Source organism: Gordionus sp. m RMFG-2023, chromosome 1, assembly GCF_954871325.1.
Source record: "Gordionus sp. m RMFG-2023 chromosome 1, tfGorSpeb1-WG-v2, whole genome shotgun sequence".
NCBI classification, from domain to species: domain Eukaryota; kingdom Metazoa; phylum Nematomorpha; class Gordioida; order Chordodea; family Parachordodidae; genus Gordionus; species Gordionus sp. m RMFG-2023.
The window spans coordinates 80,237,688-80,259,634 of record NC_088775.1 but is presented as its reverse complement, the minus strand read 5'-3'; the positions used below and the strand labels follow the sequence as shown (position 1 = coordinate 80,259,634).

At 25.6% G+C, this 21,947-nt stretch overlaps 1 protein-coding gene and 1 long non-coding RNA gene across 3 annotated transcripts in view; one reads left to right on the top strand and one right to left on the bottom strand.

The window, feature by feature from the left end:
* Positions 1-1,415: 1,415 nt before the first annotated feature.
* Positions 1,416-21,947, bottom strand: part of LOC135922756 (uncharacterized) — a 21,656-nt gene continuing 1,124 nt past the window's right edge. Inside the window, exons 5-6 of the long non-coding RNA XR_010571025.1 lie at positions 11,869-12,013; positions 1,416-1,676 (exon numbers count right to left, since the gene is read on the bottom strand). This is a non-coding gene — a long non-coding RNA (uncharacterized LOC135922756). The remainder of the gene's footprint in view (positions 1,677-11,868; positions 12,014-21,947) is intronic.
* LOC135922754 (p21-activated protein kinase-interacting protein 1-like) overlaps positions 13,167-21,947 on the top strand; it is a 25,620-nt gene continuing 16,839 nt past the window's right edge. The window contains exons 1-2 of one of the 2 annotated variants that reach the window (XM_065457209.1): positions 13,167-13,369; positions 14,368-14,482. In XM_065457209.1, coding sequence (XP_065313281.1) covers positions 14,451-14,482 — 32 coding nt within the window. In that variant the 5' untranslated portion in view covers positions 13,167-13,369; positions 14,368-14,450. The remainder of the gene's footprint in view (positions 13,370-14,367; positions 14,483-21,947) is intronic. The other variant, XM_065457210.1, reaches the window with a different exon arrangement.

Genomic DNA, 21,947 nt, shown 5'->3' with positions numbered 1-21,947 from the left:
AATATTAATAGAAATTTTGTTTTAAATTAACTAGTAATATATTTTAAGTCTTAATTTATTGTTCTATAATGTGATTTTAATTTTAACGCATTCATTATGTTCCATTATAAAATGAAAATATTAAATGATTGACTAAATTGGTGTTTTAGATTTTATCATAATTATGCATCATGTTTATAATTAAATATATTTTTTTAGATATGAATGAATGCAAACGAGTTTACGAAATATAGGGCATTCCTCGCAAATAGTTTAAAACAGAAATTTATTCAATTCTTTGCTAATGAGCAACAAACGTGAACGAATTAAAAAATTTTTTAAAGTTTGCAGGCACTCAAACAAGAAATGGCGTTTAGAGAAGTTTTTTGAAAATTTGTGTTGAAGTTTACGCAACTCAACATATATAATAGAAAATCCATGACATTCTTTTTTTGCAACAAAAAAATAATGCCAGATCATATTCAATGAATTTTCCTAATTTATAAATATCTTTATTAAATTAAATACAACACTACCCTCAATTATATTATTATCAGTTATGATCTGTAATTTAGCATAACTGAACCTATATTTAGCAATTACCCCTGTATTAATAAAATAAGTCGTTTATATATCTTTTCTTATTTTATACAAGTCACTAAGGAAATTAATATATTTTGGTTAATGTATCAATTCCAATTTTTTAAAGATATTTTACAAAATATTTTTTATAAAGTAGCGTAAATTAGCGAAAGCTAATTTTCTAATATAATAGCTATTAGCATGCTACTTTTTTAAAAAATTTGTAAAAAATTACTAAACAATGGTTTTTGAGAAAATAACTATATTAAGCGGTGTTATTTTTTTTATAAAGTAGTTGCACCAATAAGGGCTAGGTTTTTTAAAATTAGCACTAAGAGATTGTTGATTCAAACATTTTTATAGTTATATCTCTTACAATTTTGTTATTAATAAATCATAAAAATTAATTCAGAGACAGATTCATCTGGGATTTTTTATAAAATTGTATTGGTGATTAACTATTATTTAAGAAATTAATGATTATTTATATCTGATATTTTGTTCGGGACATATTTCCCACCGATATTTTAATGAAAATATACATATAATAAACAGATATAAAAAAATTAATTATAACTTAATATATTAGTAACTCGCGGACTTGATAAAAAAATGGAAAGACTATTTTATGATTAACTGGCTATTAATATGATCATCTAAAGCAGGAGAATATGATTCTTGATCAGTGTTTTTTATAATAAGTAATAAACCGTTAGTTATTCTATGTTAAAAAGCTATACACACATTTAATATTAATATAAAATGATTGTGAATCTCATTAACTGATCATTATTTTATGAATAATTATTTATTAAATAATTATAAAGTTAAGGAAATATTCTAAGCGTAATAATAGTAGTAGTAACATAAAATTATTGATTATAAAATATCATATAAACTAATATTCTTCGTAATCTATAATATAATTTAAATGCTAACGTCTATTATATCAAAATATATTGTAATTAATTATAATGGAGAAGTTAGAGTTGTTATGCGATAATCAGTGTATTCTTTGACGTTAAATACTTTAGATTTATTTTTTGTATTTATTGCGTTGATTAGGTACCAGGGCGTTTTCTTTATGTATCTTATCTCGTAGTCATTATCAAAATCTTGTCAAAAGATAAAACAAAAAATCAGTGTCTATATCTATATAACGAATCCTAACTCTAGTTAATAATCTTCATATGAGCGAAATAAATATTATTAAAAGCATAAATTTTAAAACCCTAAACTAAATCTAGGCTGAGACGGTCCAACATGAATAAATATCAGTGTTTTTAAGAAATATAAACTACTAGATGAAATATATTAAATTGTATCAATTCACTAGTTGATGAATTTCTTTATAGATTATTTACATTAGTTCGCCGATTAATGTTCTATAATTTCCTTTTTCAAATCATCTACAAAATATAACCAAAAATGATGAATTATAAAAAAACTGAGGGCCCTTAAAATTAACATTTTTAAAACTCGAATTAGCCGCAAGATAATTAAATTTAAAACCCTAGTTTCAAAAAGTTATAAAAAGCTAGCGAGGTCCTGTAAGTCTCCGATTTGGAATAAATCATATATCTATTTTTTTGTAAAGCAAGTGCATATTCCGTAAATTATTAAAAGTCATGAACTGGACCTGCTTTTTGATAAGGATAGAACCAAAGACTGGGCTGAATCGCAATAGTTTATAATATAAATTTTACTTCCAATATCAAATAGAGTATTGTTCGGTTCGCTTTAAATCATTTCTAGCTACAGTACAAGGTTCAAATCCCGCTTTCTTTAAATTTGTTCTTATTTTCGGATCGGCATTTAAATTTTATATAAAAAATTATTTTATTAAATCCATATCTAGGCTGACTATTGCATTTATGAATTATAAAATAACACGTAAAATTGAAGGTCATTTGATTGTAATATATATGTCGTATTGGGATCTTTTTTTAAAAATATTTAAAAAATATTCCGAATCCCCATGATAAAAAATAAAATAATTTATCTTTTTCTTCTCTCTTTTTGCGGCTAGCACCATATAATTAAAAGGCCAAAATAAGGGATTTAAAAAGAGAATTTAAAAAAAAGTAAATAGTATAAAATTAAGGCATATAATGAATGAAAAGGGATGAGGTTAAGACATTTTTGTTTTAAAAAATATTAATAAATATATTTATAAAAAATCCGAATTATTGCAACAATTTTCGTTGAACATTAAAGCAGGGACGGTTACGGTTCAGTATGTAAAAAATTATAATAGTTACGTTTTGGTTACGGTTCTTAAGAAGAAATTTATAAAGGTTCGGTTCGGTTCAACTAATTATAAAGGTTTAGTTCATTAAGGTTAGAAATTTTTTTTTTATTGAAACCATCTTCTAATTTATTTATATTATAAGCATCTATGAATTATATATAAAAAAAATATATAAGATTCAAAATAAACTTATTTTTAAATATATTGAACTTAGCCCTTTCTACAGAAACTTGTGTTGCGGGAACCGCCAGTACTATAAGAGAACGTTTATATAATTCTGTATATTCAAATTATTTCTCTAAAATATAAAAACTGAACCGGTTTAACCGTTTTTTCTAAAGTTTCTTTTTACTCCTTCAAAAAATAATTATTACAAAAATATTTAAGGGGATTCGGAATCTTTTTTTTTAAAAACTATTAAATTATATTTTTTGTCGCCTGGCTGGCACCATAAAATTTTATTTTTTAGAGATATTTAATATGTATTACTTTTATGCTTTAAATCATTAAATACTCGAAAAAATGGATTAGTTTTATAGTAGTTTTAAATTTCAAAAATATATATCTAATACTTTTTTCTGGAATTTTTTTTGGGAACGAGTGAACCCTACCCGGGGACCAGTGGCCCCTACAACGGTGAGGGTCCGAAGCAACTGCTTCTAAAATTTTGAATGGGGGTACTTAAAAATTTTTTTAAAAAATTCTTTTATTGTTTTACTTCCATAACCAAGTGATTTCTGGTTTATGATATAGGACTCGACCTCGTGATTCCGTATACATATTAAATTAAATAATAAATGGGGGTTCTTATTACATTTTAATAAATTTTGGTCGATGTTTAGCAAATTAGGTTGATTTCTTGTCATGAAATTATTTTACCAATTTCAAAATATGCCTAAAAATATTAAACAAAATAGTACAAGCTTATTTAATAATTGCACATGAGCCTTTCCATGTCAAATCGATCAAAAAAGGCACATTTTCGGTCAACCCCTTTTAAAATTGTTAAAAATTTCTGGAATTATTTAGATTTGTATATAAATGAGAAATCCGTTTATTTTAACTAGCTAGCACATCTGGTTCCCGAGATATAGTTGTTCAAAAGTGCAAAAAAGAACCACTTTAGAATCTGTAAAAATTTTAAAATGCTTATATCTCAAAAACTATTTATAGTAAAAAAATGTATAATATATCATATTGTAGGTAAAAAAAGTCTTAAAGGGCTATCAAAAATATAATACAAATTGGCGCCGATTTTAGTCTTTAACCTCCGGTTTAACTATCTTGCTTCACCTGTATTTTTAATCAAAAAGTAGAGTTTGTTTTCGAAATTTTCTTATTGCTTTTTATTTAGACACGTTTGCTAAATATATATATGATATCAAACCCTTGGCGACGCCATCGACTCCTTGATGAAAGAAATAGATGACAAATTACGGATTATGGTTTAAATTTTGCTGCTAACTTATCAATAACCGGATATTTTCACTTTTTATACTAAAAAATTTTGAATTTCTATTAAATATACTAATTAAACTGAGGAGCAGAGTGGGCATATGCCCATTAGACACTTAATAATGTAACAAATTTCCAATAATAAATATCTTTCATATAATTTTTTTAATTTTTAAGATATCTAGAATTTCATCAAATTTTTCATCATTTGATGAAGATAATGGTATAAATTTATTCGTCAAACTTTTTTTGCTCTAGAATTTTTTTTCTTAGAATATTTCTTTTCACATAAGGGTTTTCTTTAATGAGAGATTTCTCATTTGATTGTAGGGATATATTAATGTTATCAATAGTAATGAGAGCAATAAAACAATGGTATCAATATTTAACACAGTTTACTACACTGGTGTTGGAGAGCGGAGGAGACCGACCCTTTACAATAATTCAGTCTAATTAACTCTGAAAAGAGATTCTAAATAAAGGGGGAAGGGGATGTATGAGATGACTATCGACACTAAGACAAAGAATGAGAGCAATAAAATAATGGTATCAATATTAATGGTCGTATTTCGGAGAATTAGTCGTTTAGCTAAAAAGAATGCGTCACAAGAGATCGTTATACGTACAAGTGATCGATGTAGCTAAAAGAAATTCGTTATAAATTTTTATTAAAGATATACGGTTGACTGTTATTTAAGTTGATAATATTTAGCAAAATATCAGGTTGTTGATTAACCAAAAAATCTTCATAAAGAGAAACGGCTTTTCGTCATTAGAAAATTTATGCCGCAATCGAGCTCAATTAGAGATCGGATTTTTTATTTTGGATCAAAAGAGACAAAAAATCATTATTGTATAAGAGATCTTAAGACAAACTTGACAAGCGACTAGGTAGAACAAGTGGTCAAGACCAGGATGCTATCGTTAATCGTTGACAAATTATCGCCAATTGCTTATCAAAACTTTAGTATAGGATAAAAAATCGAACAAGAAGGCGTGGAAACAATCGTTACTCGCAGACAAATTATCGTCAGTGGTTTACCGTCATTAGTTACTAGAAACCGTTAGAAACAAGCAAAGACTAGGATAATGTGGGAGTAAAACGAGATATAATTAAAAGAGCTAGAAGAATGTATCGGGAACCATGATAACAGAAGTGAATCGAGTTCGTCAATGGCCTATACTCGCAGAATGGTGGGACTAATCTAAGTGGAAGGGTGTTGTAATTGTTAAACCAAATTACGAAGCCGAAAGATATTCAAATCTACTCAAGAAAAAAGAATTAAATTTCGAATGCAAATGATTTAAAGAAAGATGAATAAAAAAGAATGATTATTCAAATTAAAGAAAGTTCAAGATTTTTTTCAGTTTGTTTGTAAAACATTATATAAATGAATTATAGAAAAGTATATATATATTCGAGGATATTTGTATAGGGATAGATCATGATTTTACAAACTTAATTATAATTTTTAATTTTAATTTTTGATTATTTTAATTTTTTTTAATTAATTTAGTTTGATTATATTTTATGAAGGGAAGAATCAATATCTACATTGTCATTTGAAGTATAAGGAATGTTTGCTAATTTTTGTAGGCATGAAGAGCATATTAACATATCTAAATTGAATGGTAAATTTTTTTTGGGTCATCCAGGGTAGAATCTTTCTTAGATTCTTGCGATAAGCATGTCTCTGTAGATTAAATGGGTTGCAATATTTTAATATTTGGTACGTCCATCTGTGATATGGAATAAAATTTTAATTGATCTGCACCTATAATATATGTTTTTGCACTCTCCAAATCCAGAATGTTATTGGTAGACAGACGATAAAATAATTAGCTGCAGACGAGTTGAATTATTTAAAATTAATCTGAACGGCAAGTTAAAAATATTATGCAGGAAGAGAGATCGTTTTAAACAGTTTATTTTGTAAAATATAATCGATAATATGCCTAATAAAATATTCGTTTTTACTGCGGCTGTTATACATTATCGAGCTAATAAGTCATTCGTTATAGTAGTAAGTAAAGATCTAAAAAATGTAAAACATTTTAAGAATAATGGGGGGGGGGGGGGCAGAGCTGGAAAATTTTATCCCATTTCTTATAAACGTATTTATATTTTCATGAATAATATTTTTCAACCATTAGCGCCATCTACTTTTTTCTTCAATTTTTGGTAAAAAAATATATTTCGGAAAAGTCGATAGCGTCGCCAAGGTTTTGACATCCTATATATATTTATAAAAAGTGTCTAAATAAATAGCAAAAAAAAAATTTCGAAAACAAACTCCCTTTTTTGCTTAAAAATACAGGTGAAGCAAGATAGGTTAACCAGAAGTTAAAGACTAAAATTGGCGCCAATTTGTATTATATTTTTGATAGCCCTTTAAGATTTTTTTACCTACAATTTGTAATATTATACATTTTTTTACTATAAATAGTTTTTGAGATATAAGCATTTTAAAAATTTTACAGATTCTAAAGTGGCTCTTTTTTTTGAACCTCTATATCTCGGGAACCAGATGTGCTAGCTAGTTAAAATAAACGGATTTCTCATTTATATACAAATCTAAATAATTCCAGAAATTTTTAACAATTTTAAAAGGGGTCGACCGAAAATGTGTCTTTTTTGATCGATTTGACATGGAAAGGCCCATGTGCAATTATTAAATAAGCTTGTACTATCTTGGTTAATATTTTTAGGCATATTTTGAAATTGGTAAAATAATTTTATGACAAGAAATCAACCTAATTTGCTAAACATCGACCAAAATTTATTAAAATGTACTAAGACCTCCCATTTATTATTTAATTTAATATGTATACGGAATCACGAGGTCGAGTCCTATATCATAAACCAGAAATCACTTGGTTATGGAAGTAAAACAATAAAAGAATTTTTTAAAAAAATTTTTAAGTACCCCCATTCAAAATTTTAGAAGCAGTTGCTTCGGACCCTCACCGTTGTAGGGGCCACTGGTCCCCGGGTAGGGTTCACTCGTTCTCAAAAAAAATTCCAGAAAAAATAACATTTTGAAAAAAGTATTAGATATATATTTTTGAAATTTAAAACTACTATAAAACTAATCCATGAGTATTTAATGATTTAAAGCATAAAAGTAATACATATTAAATCTCTAAAAAATAAAATTTTATGGTGCCAGCCAAGCGACAAAATATAATTTAATTGTTTTTTAAAAAAAAGATTCCGAATCGCCATATTTTTTTTAAAAAAATTTATTTTTGTTACTATAATTATTTTTTGAAGGAGTAAAAAGAGCCTTTAGAAAAAACGGTTAAACCGGTTCAGTTTTTATATTTTAGAGATATAATTTGAATATACAGAATTATATAAACGTTCTCTTATAGTACTGGCGGTTCCCGCAACACAAGTTTCTGTAGAAAGGGCTAAGTTCAAATAATATAATTAAAAATGAGTTATTTTGAATCTTAAATATTTTTTTTATATATAATTCATAGATGCTTATAATATAAATAAATTAGAAGATGGTTTCAATAAAAAAAAAATTTCTAACCGTAATGAACTAAACCTTTATAATTAGTTGAACCGAACCTTTATAAATTTCTTCTCAAGAACCGTAACCAAAACGTAACCATTATAATTTTTTACATACTGAACCGTAACCGTCCCTGCTTAAATGCTCAACGAAAATTGTTGCAATAATTCGGATTTTTTATAAATATATTTATTAATATTTTTTAAAACAAAAAAGTCTTCACCTCATCCCTTTTCATTCATTATATGCCTTAATTTTATACTATTTACTTTTTTTTAAATTCTCTTTTTAAATCCCTTATTTTGGCCTTTTAATTATATGGTGCCAGCCGCAAAAAAGAGAAGAAAAATCTATTAAATTATTTTATATTTTTTTCATGGGGATTCGGAATATTTTTTAACCGAATAAAACGTGGTGGAGATTCCGAATCCCACATGATTCCATATCCCAATACGACATATATATATTTTATTTATTTAGTTGGATATCTAACAAAGGTGTCTAAAACCACTGATATGAATAATAAATTGTTTAGATGACTATAATTATTGATTTTTAAGCTATCTGCTCTCATGATGAAGTTGAGAAAAGGATCTGAACGATCTAAGCTAGTATAATCCCAAGCAAGGGGTATACCATTATAACTATTTTTTTTCAATTTTCTGCTTTGGATATATCATTTAATAGCTGAAGTTATTTAGGATAAATTCTATAGATAATTTATTTAACCAAGGTAAAACTATTAAGCTATTTTAATAATAATACTGTTTATTATAATAATAAACTTTCGTTGATATATAACCTATTTCTGAGTATATATGAAATAAATTAAAATTATTCATAGTATTTGTTGCGTTCGGGTTTAAAAAATATTAATAAGTCAATTTATTAATATTATGCTTTTTACAATCCCTTGATTTTTTTGTAAGAAATTCTAGGTACTGTAACTTGAACCTCGTATTTTCTAGTATATATTTTTTTTTATTTTTAAGTTGATTTTTATTTTAACAATTTTTTTTAACAACGACATTATTTTTTTTTACTATTCTTCGTCTGTTAGCTTTAGTTTTCTCTTTGCAATTTATAGAAAAAATTTGATGTTTCAAATTATTTTAACCATTTATAATTGATTATTTTTTATAAAATAAGGTAAAAGTTAATTTTTATTTTTAACAATAGAATATTATTTTATTTTATTACTGTAAGATTTGAATAAAATAAGTTATAGGATGGTTTTAAAAGCATCTTATAAAAGTGTTAAGTTTAAATAAAATTATTTATAGGTCTTTTTGAGACTATATTTTAATAATATTAATTCCACTAGATGGGGTATATGTATTTATAAAATTTTAATAAGTTAAAAAAATTAGTTAATTACTCAAAATCAACATTTAATAAAATAAAAACACTTTGATAAATATGGGTACGTCTGCTATTTATTTTATGATGTATTTAATTATTTCTTTTATATACTAAGTTCGGTTTAAGATTTGCTTATAATTATAATTTTTTTATAAAATGATAGCTCAATCAGACTAATTAGAAAATTAAAGATATTATAAAAAAAAACCCAAAATATCGATAAATAATAAATTTTAAAAAAAATCTTAAAAACATATTCTATTAATAAAAAACTATAAATACTCAGATTAATCAACTAAGTATATACTATCAAGCATATTGACCTAGCGGAGCCAATATTGTCATCAAACACCATACAAAAATGTCTCAGATACAAATTACCCATTTTTTTAACGTTCATCGATTTCAGTGAGGCATTTGACAGCATTAAACACTTTGTCCAATGGAAAATCTTATTGGATAGAGATATTGATAAAAAACATTGTAAAAATGTTGAGTAACTATTATAGCAATCTAAATTCCAGGTTGGCTCCACTAATTCTCTCTTTTTTAACATATGCAAAGGGTTGAGCAGGGTTGCGTTACCTATCCTAAAATTGTAGCCGATACCTTAGGCGCTTTCAACCTATTATACATATCTTCCCATGATAATTAACACATTGTATTATTTCCTATGCAGATGATTTAGTCATGATCATACAATCAATAAAGAAGACTTCTAACTAACATACTAGACATATTGTATATAAAAGTAATTATGCCATCCCCTAGCTTTTGTTGACTCAAACCAATCCCTATCCACGTTAGGAATTAAATTAGTAGAGGAATTTAAATATCTTGGTGTTACTATAAATAATAAAGGACAAATAAAAAACAAAATAGAATTGAGACTGAGACATGTTAAATTTATTTTCTACAAATATTTTAAACTTTGGCACACGAAAGAAATTTTTCTTAAAATCCTACTACAAATTTTTAATTCAATGCATATCCCAATTCTTCTATTTTGGAGTGATACTTGGGATACGAATGAATCTCTAATGATAAAAAAAAGTACAAGTCTTCATAAATATGTGCCTGGGATTAATAAATGACTTCGAGTATCCTAAATTATATTAAATATAGGATTGGGGAAAATATCAAAACACACCGGTCGATACTCTTAAGAAAAGAAGAATTCAACTCTTCGGCCATATTATGAGGAACTCTGAAGAAAATCTAACGTTTGAAGCCCTAAATTGGCTTCCAATGTACAAAAATAAAAACATCTGTAATTACTAAATATATTGGCTAAACAAAACTAAAGATATTCTAAGTTAGAATATAAGCTAGCACAATTTATACCTGTCTAAATAATAATAAATTCGATAAAACTACTTAAAATAAAAATGAACTATATAATAAATCATTAATCCCGTTATCTGAATTCAAAATTCTGGCAATATATTTATTTTCTAAATTGGATTACCAAGTGCATTTATATACTCCCCTATACAAACCTCATTAATACGTCCAACTTATCCAATAATCTTACTAGGTCTTCCTATATCATTTATTTAATATTACCTAATATTAATTTAAATTGTAATTTAACAAATTTATCCTTGCGGTTATTTACATATTTATTAATAAACTATATTTGTATTGCCATAAATTACGATCTAAGTTCTGTTACGGGAACAGGCAACTGAGGCCTGCCTAAAAAATATGGATGGTCCTTCTCATTATTAATCCCTTAAAATCTTGACACCCAATTATATGGGTTTTCCTTTTATTTGAGAGTACCAAGTGTTGCTCTGTTGTACATATACTTGTGTGTGAACAACATTATAGGGGTAGGCGCTTAATTATCACGTATCACGTAAAAAATATTCAATATTTTATCATATAAATATTCAAGTAGTCATTTTAAGGAAATAAATAATTTTTCTATATCTCAATCTTATGGCCTTCAATTTTACATGGTGTTTAACTCTGAATAGTTAGCCTATAGGCTTTATTAATGTTAACGATCCATAAATGTCACTAATATTTCCTTTTTGATATGGGAAATTTATAGATTTATAATATAGTAAATAATTATTATATTGACAATAGAAAAAAATTAATATATTATAGTTTTAAGTTTTTTTAGTTTTAAATAATATCATAGGAGTAGACAAATTTTTATGGAATTTTCCCAAATAAATAGTATTATAGTGCGCACAAATTGAGCCTTTCAAAAGCTGTGTTGCAAATCATGTATTCCATATAGTAACGACAAATTATCACTTGGCGTTAGAAACCATTTTAAAAAACGCAAATAGGCTTGGTTTTTTCGATATTTATTCTTCATTTTAAAATATTTTATAAAATGTTAAAAAAAAATAACTTACTTATCTTTTAAAATGGAATATTGAGATAAGGGCAGACGTTAATAAAATTTACAAAAACCAATTCATTTTTATTTAGTAAAAATTTTGAATTCGACGATACTAATAAAGAGGCAATCTCAATTCAAGGTATGCGTTACGTTTTTTTATTATAAAAGTACAATAAAACAAAGCTCAATTGCACTTTTTATGCCCCATATTGTTTATCTTTGGTCAGGGCATATTTTTCTTATAAATAATTTTGGTTTTGCACTTTCTTTATATTAAAATAAAAATTCTTTTTTTTCTGAAATTTTTCAATTTTAATCATTATTTAAAAAAATAATTAATTATATATTCATACCTAAATTATTAAGGTTTTCGTTATCTAGAGGAATATAGGAGAATTTAATGATTTTCTCCGACTCATTAACATTTATACGAGGAGATAAAACTGTTCTTTTACTTCTTAATTGTTTGAATACTCTCGATCCTGCATAATTGATAAGCTATGAAAAAAATATATATACTATATAATATATGATAAATTTTAATTTTAAACAGAAGGAGAAATATCATCTTTAAATTTTGATTTGTAAATTGGTCAAGAGTCACACGATCTCGCGATCTTTGTCACTCCAAAAGTTTAATCAAATATTCACATTATATTGAATTTTAATATTTTAAAATAAGAAAATGGTGAAAAACGCCTATCGAACTTATTCACGTGATATTTGTTATATCATAACATCACTAACAGAAATTATAGACACCAAAAAGATTTTTTAAACCTATTTTTTGGCTCTACAATTTCATCATAGACCTTCAGATGCCAAAATCTCCCTGCCTGGATTTTAAAAAATTGATTAGATCCTATTTTTTTTCCATGAATTTTTAAAATTAAATTAGTTATTTGGAATAATTTACACTGTATTTTACAAGTTTAAAAGTCAATTAAAAATATGAGCATTAAATGAATATAAAATGCTCCATCAAACATGATTTTCCAACTGATTGATTAATATAATTTAAATTTATAATTATTTAAATCGGCTCTGCACGGATTATTTTTTTTATAAATATATTCTCGGCCTGGATTTTTAAAATCATTTCATCTTTCGGTCCGAGCCTAGTCTAGCCGTATTCCAGTCCGGGACTGCAGGTCACTGAATATAATAGTTCACTTTTAGCTATATTTTTTTTTAAATATTAGCCTGATCAATATTTTATAACATTAATAACCCTATTAATTCATAAATCATCAAAATAATCATAACCATTATTTGTCAAAAATTGTGTAATTATATATAATATTTTTATTTTACTGTTAGGATCAAAATCCATACCAACAAATTTTGATAGATATGAATTCTCATAATTTTCCTTTCTAATATCAATTTAGAATTAAACAAAAAAAGTAAAAAAAAAAATTAACATATATTCTCCATCTAAATCGAATGTGCAATTAAAAAATATTTCGCATATGTAAAAATCATTTTGTAATAAATTTAATAATAATTTAAAATATTTTTATATAACAGAAAGAAAAAAAAACATTTTACGTTAATTAAGAAAAATTTATCTGATTATTAATAAAACTCGGCCTTATTCTTTTATATTTTTATAAAATAATCTGTTTTCAATTTCAATGTAGGAAAATTTTTTAAAAAGGTTTCAACTTCAATGAAATAATTAATTCTACCCTTTCATAAGTTCGAATTTATTGTAAATGACCTTAAAATTAAAATAAGTTTTATTTTGAATGCGTGATTATTTTTTTTAAAAAAACCAAGTGTAAAATTTCGTATTCGTTGGCATATGCCGAAATGAGGAATTCTTTAAAATTATTACAAATTAGAGATAAAGTAATTAATATTAATCTCTTTTTAATTTAACCCATATTAATTTATTAGATAATACATTATTTTATCACATTTTTATCTTATATATTTTCGTTAACTCAACCCTTCAGTACTGAATAAAAAAAAAGGAAGTTCACTCTTGCGGGGTCTGACATACAGACCGCATTTTCAATTTGATACATGAATCTATTCCTATGCAAAATTTTTATTTTGACACACAAATCAAACCTTAAAATTTATAAAACATATTTATTTTATAATTTATTATATTTAGATAAAAAAAAAAATCTTTCCGATATTTATAATTAGACTTAAAATTTTCGTTTAAAAATATTTTTATTAAGAACAAAAAAGTTAATGTTTATTATTTAATATAAAATTATTTTTAAAATAAATTCACTATAATCTATGGGGAAGTCTCATCTAATACTGCTTTCCCGGTTTCCTATAGCAAATGACAACCATTGCTATAGAATTCTTTTTATTTATACATTATAAGTTTCGATATTAATTAAATTTTAGCATTTCATTTATTTGTCTGCTGGTCATAATTTTTAATTTATCACACTCAAGTTAATACAGTGTTGTGATGATTTAATGAAACATATTGACGATTAAATTAAAACCAATCCATATAAAAATATTTGTTTGCAAAAATCAATTAAAATATAGACAAAGCATTATTGAAAATTGTTTTATTCCTCCTTTTGTTATTTTAATTATTTTTGCAAACAAAAATATTTATATGGATGTGTTTAATTTAATCGTCAATATGTCTCATCAAATCATCACAACTGTACTAGGCACACGGACATGGTCGTTTAAATAATTATTAAATAATACATTATGGCCAGTTAATATATAGTATATGGAAAAAAAACTTTTACATAGCCTCATCTAGTTCATAATCAAATTTATTTTACTTATTAATAATTGGGCTACACATTGATATAAAATTTATTTAGTTAAACCCAAATCTTAATATAATATTTTGAAAAAAGCAAAAACATGTCCTTTTATGGCACATCTCCCCTATGACCAATTTGAGGGAGCAAGATGACCTCGAGTATCTAATTGTACACCTATGGATCCAAAATTTTTAAATCCACGTAAGAAGTATGTTGAAATTATCGTGAATCAATTCTGATATAGATTTTAATAGAATAGAATTATAAAATTTTTTATAATAAATAATCTTTTGGTTTAAAAATAAATTGCAATTTCTCAGATTATGAATATCTTAATACATTATGTATATATAATAAAATATACCACTATCTATGATCATATTAATGTCTTTCTAAGCACATACTATAATTCTAAATTACGAAAAAAAAACACAAAATATATAATTATAATTAATCATGCCGATATTCAGCATTTTCAAACCATTTGTTCTAGTTTTCATATAGTTTATGGGCCTTCTCATCGTATGTCCATCAAAGACCTTAATGGGCCCTGCCAGCCCGCGACTTAATATTATATCTTCAAGCGGCCTGCGATAGGATTTTTAAAATCTTTTTAATTGGCCATAAAAATTTAATTTATATTTTATTATATAAAACAGTTGTTAAATTAAAAAAATACTGCAAATTTTTTATTCTATCTAATAACGATAAATTTAAGTCTTGTAAACAAAATTATTGCTTATACACTTAACCCTTTAAAGCTCGACTTTTTAAAATAAAACTAAAAAAAATTTTTTATAAAAAATCTTCATTTATATACCAAGGATGTAAAATTTTTATTTCGACTTTTATTTCATAGTACACACAGGTAAAAAAAAATCATGATACAATTTGGCATCATTGAGCGAAATGCATGTATATAAAAATATATTTATTTATATATTATGGAAAATTTTTTAAAATTTATTTCCTAGTTATAGCATAAATTTTTTCAAACATAGTCCTTAAATATGCGATAACACATAATTTACACCTTTTTAGAGTCTTATAAACTTCTGGCCAATGCCCTAAATTATCATATCTAACGTCAGTTATTATCTGAGGTAACTTAGATCCTTTTTGCATTTTAAGATTTTCATTTGATGGTCTCCCTATTTTTCTTTTACTAATTTTACCTGCCATGGCAGGAACTAATTGAGATTTAAATGTTATAAGTTTTATAAAAGATTTTTCATTTTTTTGAAGTAATGTCTTCGATACAATAACCATGCATTCACAATACAAGTATCTATCAAATGAAATATTATTCAAAGTGATATGGTGTTGAAATATTATTTGGGGAATTAAAAATTTTTTTTAGAAAATGTTGTATCAAATGATTCAATATTTTTTAACACCCAATTACTACTGAGATAAGGAAAACTAGGACCTTCATGAACATTATCAAGCTCCTTGTGGAGTGCATTTATGGGCGAATCTGTTATATCTATATTGTCAATAGTATGATTAAAAGGATTAAAATTATCCTCACTATTATCAATATCTGTTTCCGAAATATCACCTTCAATTAGAATTTATTTGATATCTATAAAAAATAAAATTTATTCAATGTTAATAAAATAACTTATTAAATTCCTAATGAGTTAATTTGTCATCATAATTTTAAAATTATATTTATAAAAATAATTAAAATTCTAAAAAAATATAAATTCATGATAACATATTTGAATATTTTGTCTTCTTTATAAAATAAACAGTTTACAAAATTTTTCAATTAAAATATATTTAAATAATATGTAAAATCAAGTAATTCTAAAAAAATCGAAACGGAAATATAGTCAAAATTTACATGATAATAAAATAAAAATAAAGCATATTTTTTTATTATTGATAAAATACGATTGAATACATTTGTATATTTATTTAAAAATGTTAAATTAAATCATTGAATGGTTTTAAACGTTAAAAAATAACATTCAATATGATGATGTCAGAGTTGGACAGGTCCTCTTGAAAAAGAATCTAAATACAGATACAGATTCTTTGTGAAAAATATCTTTTTCAAAATATCAAAAAGATACAATATAAAAGAAACTTGTATCTTTCACTTAATTATAGTATCTTAAATATAAGATACTTTTAAATTATCATTACCGATTAAATCAGAATAGCTTATAAAATACAGTTTTTACTATTTATTTGTGAAGAACATAACATACACATATAATAAGAATGAATATTTACAATAATTAATAAAAAATTTAATGATGAGTTAATTATAATAATCAGGCATTTTAATATTAGTATTAGCCATTCATAGCATAGATTAAGAAGGGAGACTAGTATTTTTAATGGGAGTTGAAATATTAATTTGTAAAAGAGTATTTAAAATACATTCATTATAAGATAATCAAATTTTCCAAATAATTTATCATTAGACCTTTGTCGTTTCGGCGTATTTAACATTTTTACCAAAACTAAATAACCTTTCAATTAGAGCTGATGAAGGTATTGCAGTATTATATGTATAAAAAATTTCCTTAATAGAAGGATAAAAATTAAGCATTTATAATATATTTCGACTTAATATAATTTAAAATCTCCAGCCATTGTTATTTGTATTATTGAACTCAGCACCATTTGTTTCACCAAAAGAAAAATAATTATCATTTTCTTTATTAGATGTTAATCATTGGTTTTATAGTTTGAACTTTATTATTTATTCTGGTACTACATTTAGGACTTCTTTTATTAATATATTTTGAAATTTTTTTTTATTATCCAACTCAATCCATAAGTTCTTAAAATATGGATGTGATATTGATGTCAAAAAAGCCACATTATATTCAAATCATAGGAAAATATTTTCTTAAAATCTTTTACCCATACCATCTTGGGCAGCTTTTAAAGGTAGCCAATATTGTAAACTTGAATTTTTAAGATAACCTATGCCCCTTTTAACTACACATAAATAATATACTATATGTTTAACAAAATTTGTGTTTAACCCTTTATTATTTTTTTGATTATACAGGTTTTACATTTAGCCTGTAAATTGTCTTTTTTAACTTATATTTAAAAAAAAGTTCCATATAAAATTTTAAGATTATATGATTCAGGGGAACTTATTTCTATAATTTAAATTTCACTACCATGAGTGTTAATTATCCTAAAATTAAAAATATTACATAAAATTGGTAATGATATTCTATCGAGTTACATTTATATATAAAATATAATCTATACATATTTCGTTTTGGTGTTGTTATTTTTTATCTTTCTACCTTAATATGATTTGTAAATTTCCAAATAATTTTGGCTGTCAATATATTAAAATATGGTGGAAAAAATGAAGAAATTAATTCAAGATTCTCGAAGAAAATAAAGTATATACTGTGATATGTAAAATTTTAAACATGAATATTAAAAAGAATCTGTATCTGTATCTTTTGTCAACAATATGAAAATGAAAAAGATACAAGATTATTTTTAGAATAAAGAATCTTAGATACAGATACTAGTATCTTATCAGAAATGTCAAAAAGATACTGAGTACAAGATACAAAAGGATCTTGTATCTTAGATACAAGTATTCGCGGTACTGCCCAACTCTGGATGATGTCAAATTAGCTCACAGGACTTTAAAGACAATGTTTATTTTCATTAAATACAATAAACTAAATTTTTGTATGGGCTTGAGACAACTTGGAAAAATTTTGATACTTATTATGGGCTTAAAATTTTTTCTAACATTAAATATGGCCCGTGCCGGGGTCTAAAAAATTTTTTCACTGCGAATCTGGACAGGGCCTTATAAATTAAGGTCCATGAAGGTCTCTGATGTCCATACCACCTTAGTCTGCTTACAATTATTTATTTATTTTAATGGGTACTTTCCTAGTAATCTATAGCATTTTTCTATATTATCAGTAAAATTATCTCGTCTTATTCTTTGCCTGATTATGTTTCCGAACTATATAAGATAGTTCTCTGTAGTACTAAACTGCATATCTTTCCCTTTAATTTGTGTTTCTTTTGTCAAGGGCACTCCTGATAATTTCCCACCTCAACGATCCTTGATTTATTTTATATTATTTTTTATTTCCTTTTCGATTGCCATTGCTTTGTAAAGTGGAACACAAATATTTGCAACTTTTAATTGCTGATATTTGCCATTCATTTATGTCAATATAATCTGTTTCACCTCCCTATTACCATATATTCTGTTTTTTCCTTGCTTAACTTTTATAGCCATAATTTTCTAGGATTGCATTTCGTTAGTTTTCTTTCATTTCATCGTTTGTTTCGTCAGGTATTACAATATCACCCATATATATATTATCATGAAGTTGATTCTAAGATAGGCTCTGATAGATCTACTACTGCTATGCACAGCAATGGGCTGAGAGCCATCCTTGATAAACCTTATCAGATTGGAAAGCTTGATGGTGTGTCATTTGGGCTATAGATCCATGTCGTATGGTTCTTATACCTGTCCTGGCTTTTAATATATATATCAGATATCATCGGTGTGGCCTAGTGAATAAGATATATGCCTAGTAAAAGGAGGTATCCAGGTTCATAACTCTGAGAGGGCCGTTTAATTTGTAAGATTTTCTTTGATTGATGAGCAAATACGCAATTTATTGACTTATTTATCTTTTTTTCAAATTTTATTTTGTTTTTTCCTAGCTTGGGTAGCTGGGTGCTATGATATATGTGCGAACAACTAAAAAGTTATCTAAAATGTATCATGAATATGCATGCTAGGGCATTTCATACAAGCGACGAGCACTTTGTAGACATACATCCTGTGAAAAGTAAAATTAACGTCAAAACTAAAAAGTCACCATTCTCAAGTTGCAAGTTTAAACATTGATACTCAAGGTAATACAAGAGGATTGGCATCCATATTGCACAAACTAAGAGGTTATAAACTCTACTATAATGAATTAGTGAACAACAAAAATGATGTCAGCATCATCGTTAGCCATGATCTAACCTCGACAGTAGTAGATGTCAGGAATCTCTAATAAAATAATGGCAATAAAACTCCTCATGGCCAATCAATTCTACACATCCTCTCAGAATATTTCTCAAAGCGGTTGAAAAGGCTTAGAGAATGAAAATGATATTCCTAAATAATACTCTGATGAAAACCCCTATAGGTGGCATTTATAAAAGGAAGCGAATTAAATGCGCATGTAGAATAGTAGGAGAAGGCTATTAAAGATACCATGTTGAATATGGAGAAGTAAATGAAGGAGGAGAGTATGTATTGAAATTTACGCAAGCCTTTGATCTTGCCTTAAACACCTTCTTTAAAAAAAGGTATAACCATTAAGTGAGAGCGAAAATCCCAAATAGATTACATTCTCATCTTGCGCAAAAAGTTTAAAGACATAATGAAAAGTCATCCCAGGTAAAGACATTGCAATGGATTTATGCCTTAACAGCAAATCCTCTCAAAACAAGCTAAGGCTAGAACTTAGCATCAAATGAAGGAAATTAAAATCAAAGACAGATGGTTCCGTAATAAATGTCTATATTGACACACTTGAATCTTAGCAGAATAGTGAAAACATCAAGATTAATAGATATTGCTACACTCACCCTCAGTTTTAACAAGGTGATAATAAATTAAGCCATAAAATCTGATGGTGGAATAAGGTTGTACCATTAGCTTTACTAACTAGGTGCAGGGGGTCAAGTCCGCTGAAAAATTTGAAGAGCCTCCTCAAAATTTTGAAATTTTTTTTTGAATGTTAGCTAAAAAAAGTAATTTTGGAAATAATTTTAAAATTTTTTTGAGCCCTCTGAGATTGTAAATTCTAGTGATGCCCATAGATAGGCTGTCATAAAAGGTCATAAAATATGTATAATGTAATTTATATTAACACATTTAGATAAAAGATCAGAAGCCTCGACTGAATCATGAGTGGAAACCTCTGAGTTAAGAGTTCTATTAGAAAAGTAAAATAATACTTCACCAATAGCCTCAAAATTCTTATAGATTGAAACGAGATGTTTAAATGACTAGTACACCTTAGTAAAAGTCTCTTAAGAGCATATGCATAGCCAAGGGAGGGGGCAAGGGGAAACCCCCCCCCCTTTCAGAAATTTATCACTTTTTGTGAATATCATTTTAAGCTAATAAGAAAATTCCCCCTTAGTTCTCCCCCCACTCCCTGACCTTCGAAAATGTATGCCTATATCTTAAACAATAATTTGAAAGAAAGAATGTAAAAGTTGATATTTTTATATAAAACTATTCATCATAATTTATACATTTTTGGAGCATTTATATATATAAAAAGTGAACCAAAAATGTTTTTTAAGAAATGGAATATAAGCCAAAGATAAGTCTTAAGGCAAAAGTGAAATGTATTATAATTATTAATAACAGATCCATAAAATTATTAAATAATCTAATATCAAATATAAATTTTTATAAAGTGAGTAATTTTAATTTATTTATTTTAATAAAAGTAAATTATAATTATAAAACTATAGATAAAATTAAATCATAAATTAAATAAAAAATTAAAGCACAATACAAACATTGGAATATTATATGTCGTAGATTTAAAGTATATCTAATTTTATCAATTATCATAAGACAATCAAATAATTTTTACCAATATAGCGAAATATATATTTTACAGAAAATTATAAAATACTAGCTGATAGCCCGTCAAAAATGACGGGTAATCCTTTATTCAATGATAAAATAATAAATTTTACCTTTATTTAACAATGGATGAAGAGGTGTGATTTAGAAATTTATATTTTTTAGATGAAGGGATATTCTAAAATTCATTATTTATATGAAGTATATGGTTAGTTATTTTCATTTATGTGCACAATAAAAAATCTTTAAAAATATTTCTTATTCATTTGTATTTGTAATTTATAATCTGAAAAATATATCCTTGCTAGATGAGAGCATAACTTATTTTCAAGTAACATTTGAAACAGATATTAAAAATGGACAAAAAAATTAAATAAATTCAATGATTTATTGAATGTATAGATATAGAATTTTATATTTTGCTCTCTAATCAGAACCTTTATAAAAAATTGGAATGTTTCAAATGGATGAAAATTAAAATCTTCTTAAGTCAGATTTAGAAAAGTCTATATAGATAAATGTTTCTTTATATGACTCAAAGTTGTTGAGCCAATTTTGCAACTTTAATTGTTTATTATAAATAAAATTAGACGTGTTGAATATGCAAAACTTGCTCTTCATCAAAAATGGATCTAATTTCTTTTATATCCCAATCTTTCACCAATGTAGTGAACTGCTATTATAGCATGCTTTTTTTTCTATATCAGCTCATAATGCCAACGTTGAAAAAATCTTTTCTTTAATCAATAATAAAATGAGAGGAATATATTATCCATATTTATTCTTCCATGATTTCTATTAATTTTTAGAGAAAAGGTCAAATATATTACGGAAAATATGGAATAAAAAAAATATGATTTGTAAGTTATGATATTTGTAACAAATTTTTTACTCAGATACAATGGTTTTTGTTCTCACTTCTTATAAAATCTGCACTCATTAAGAATCATTTATAAGCTTTTAAAACCTTCCTAAATTAGAAAAGACGCCATCATAGATTAAAATCAATTATAGGGCCAAACTGATTATCTTATAAAACACT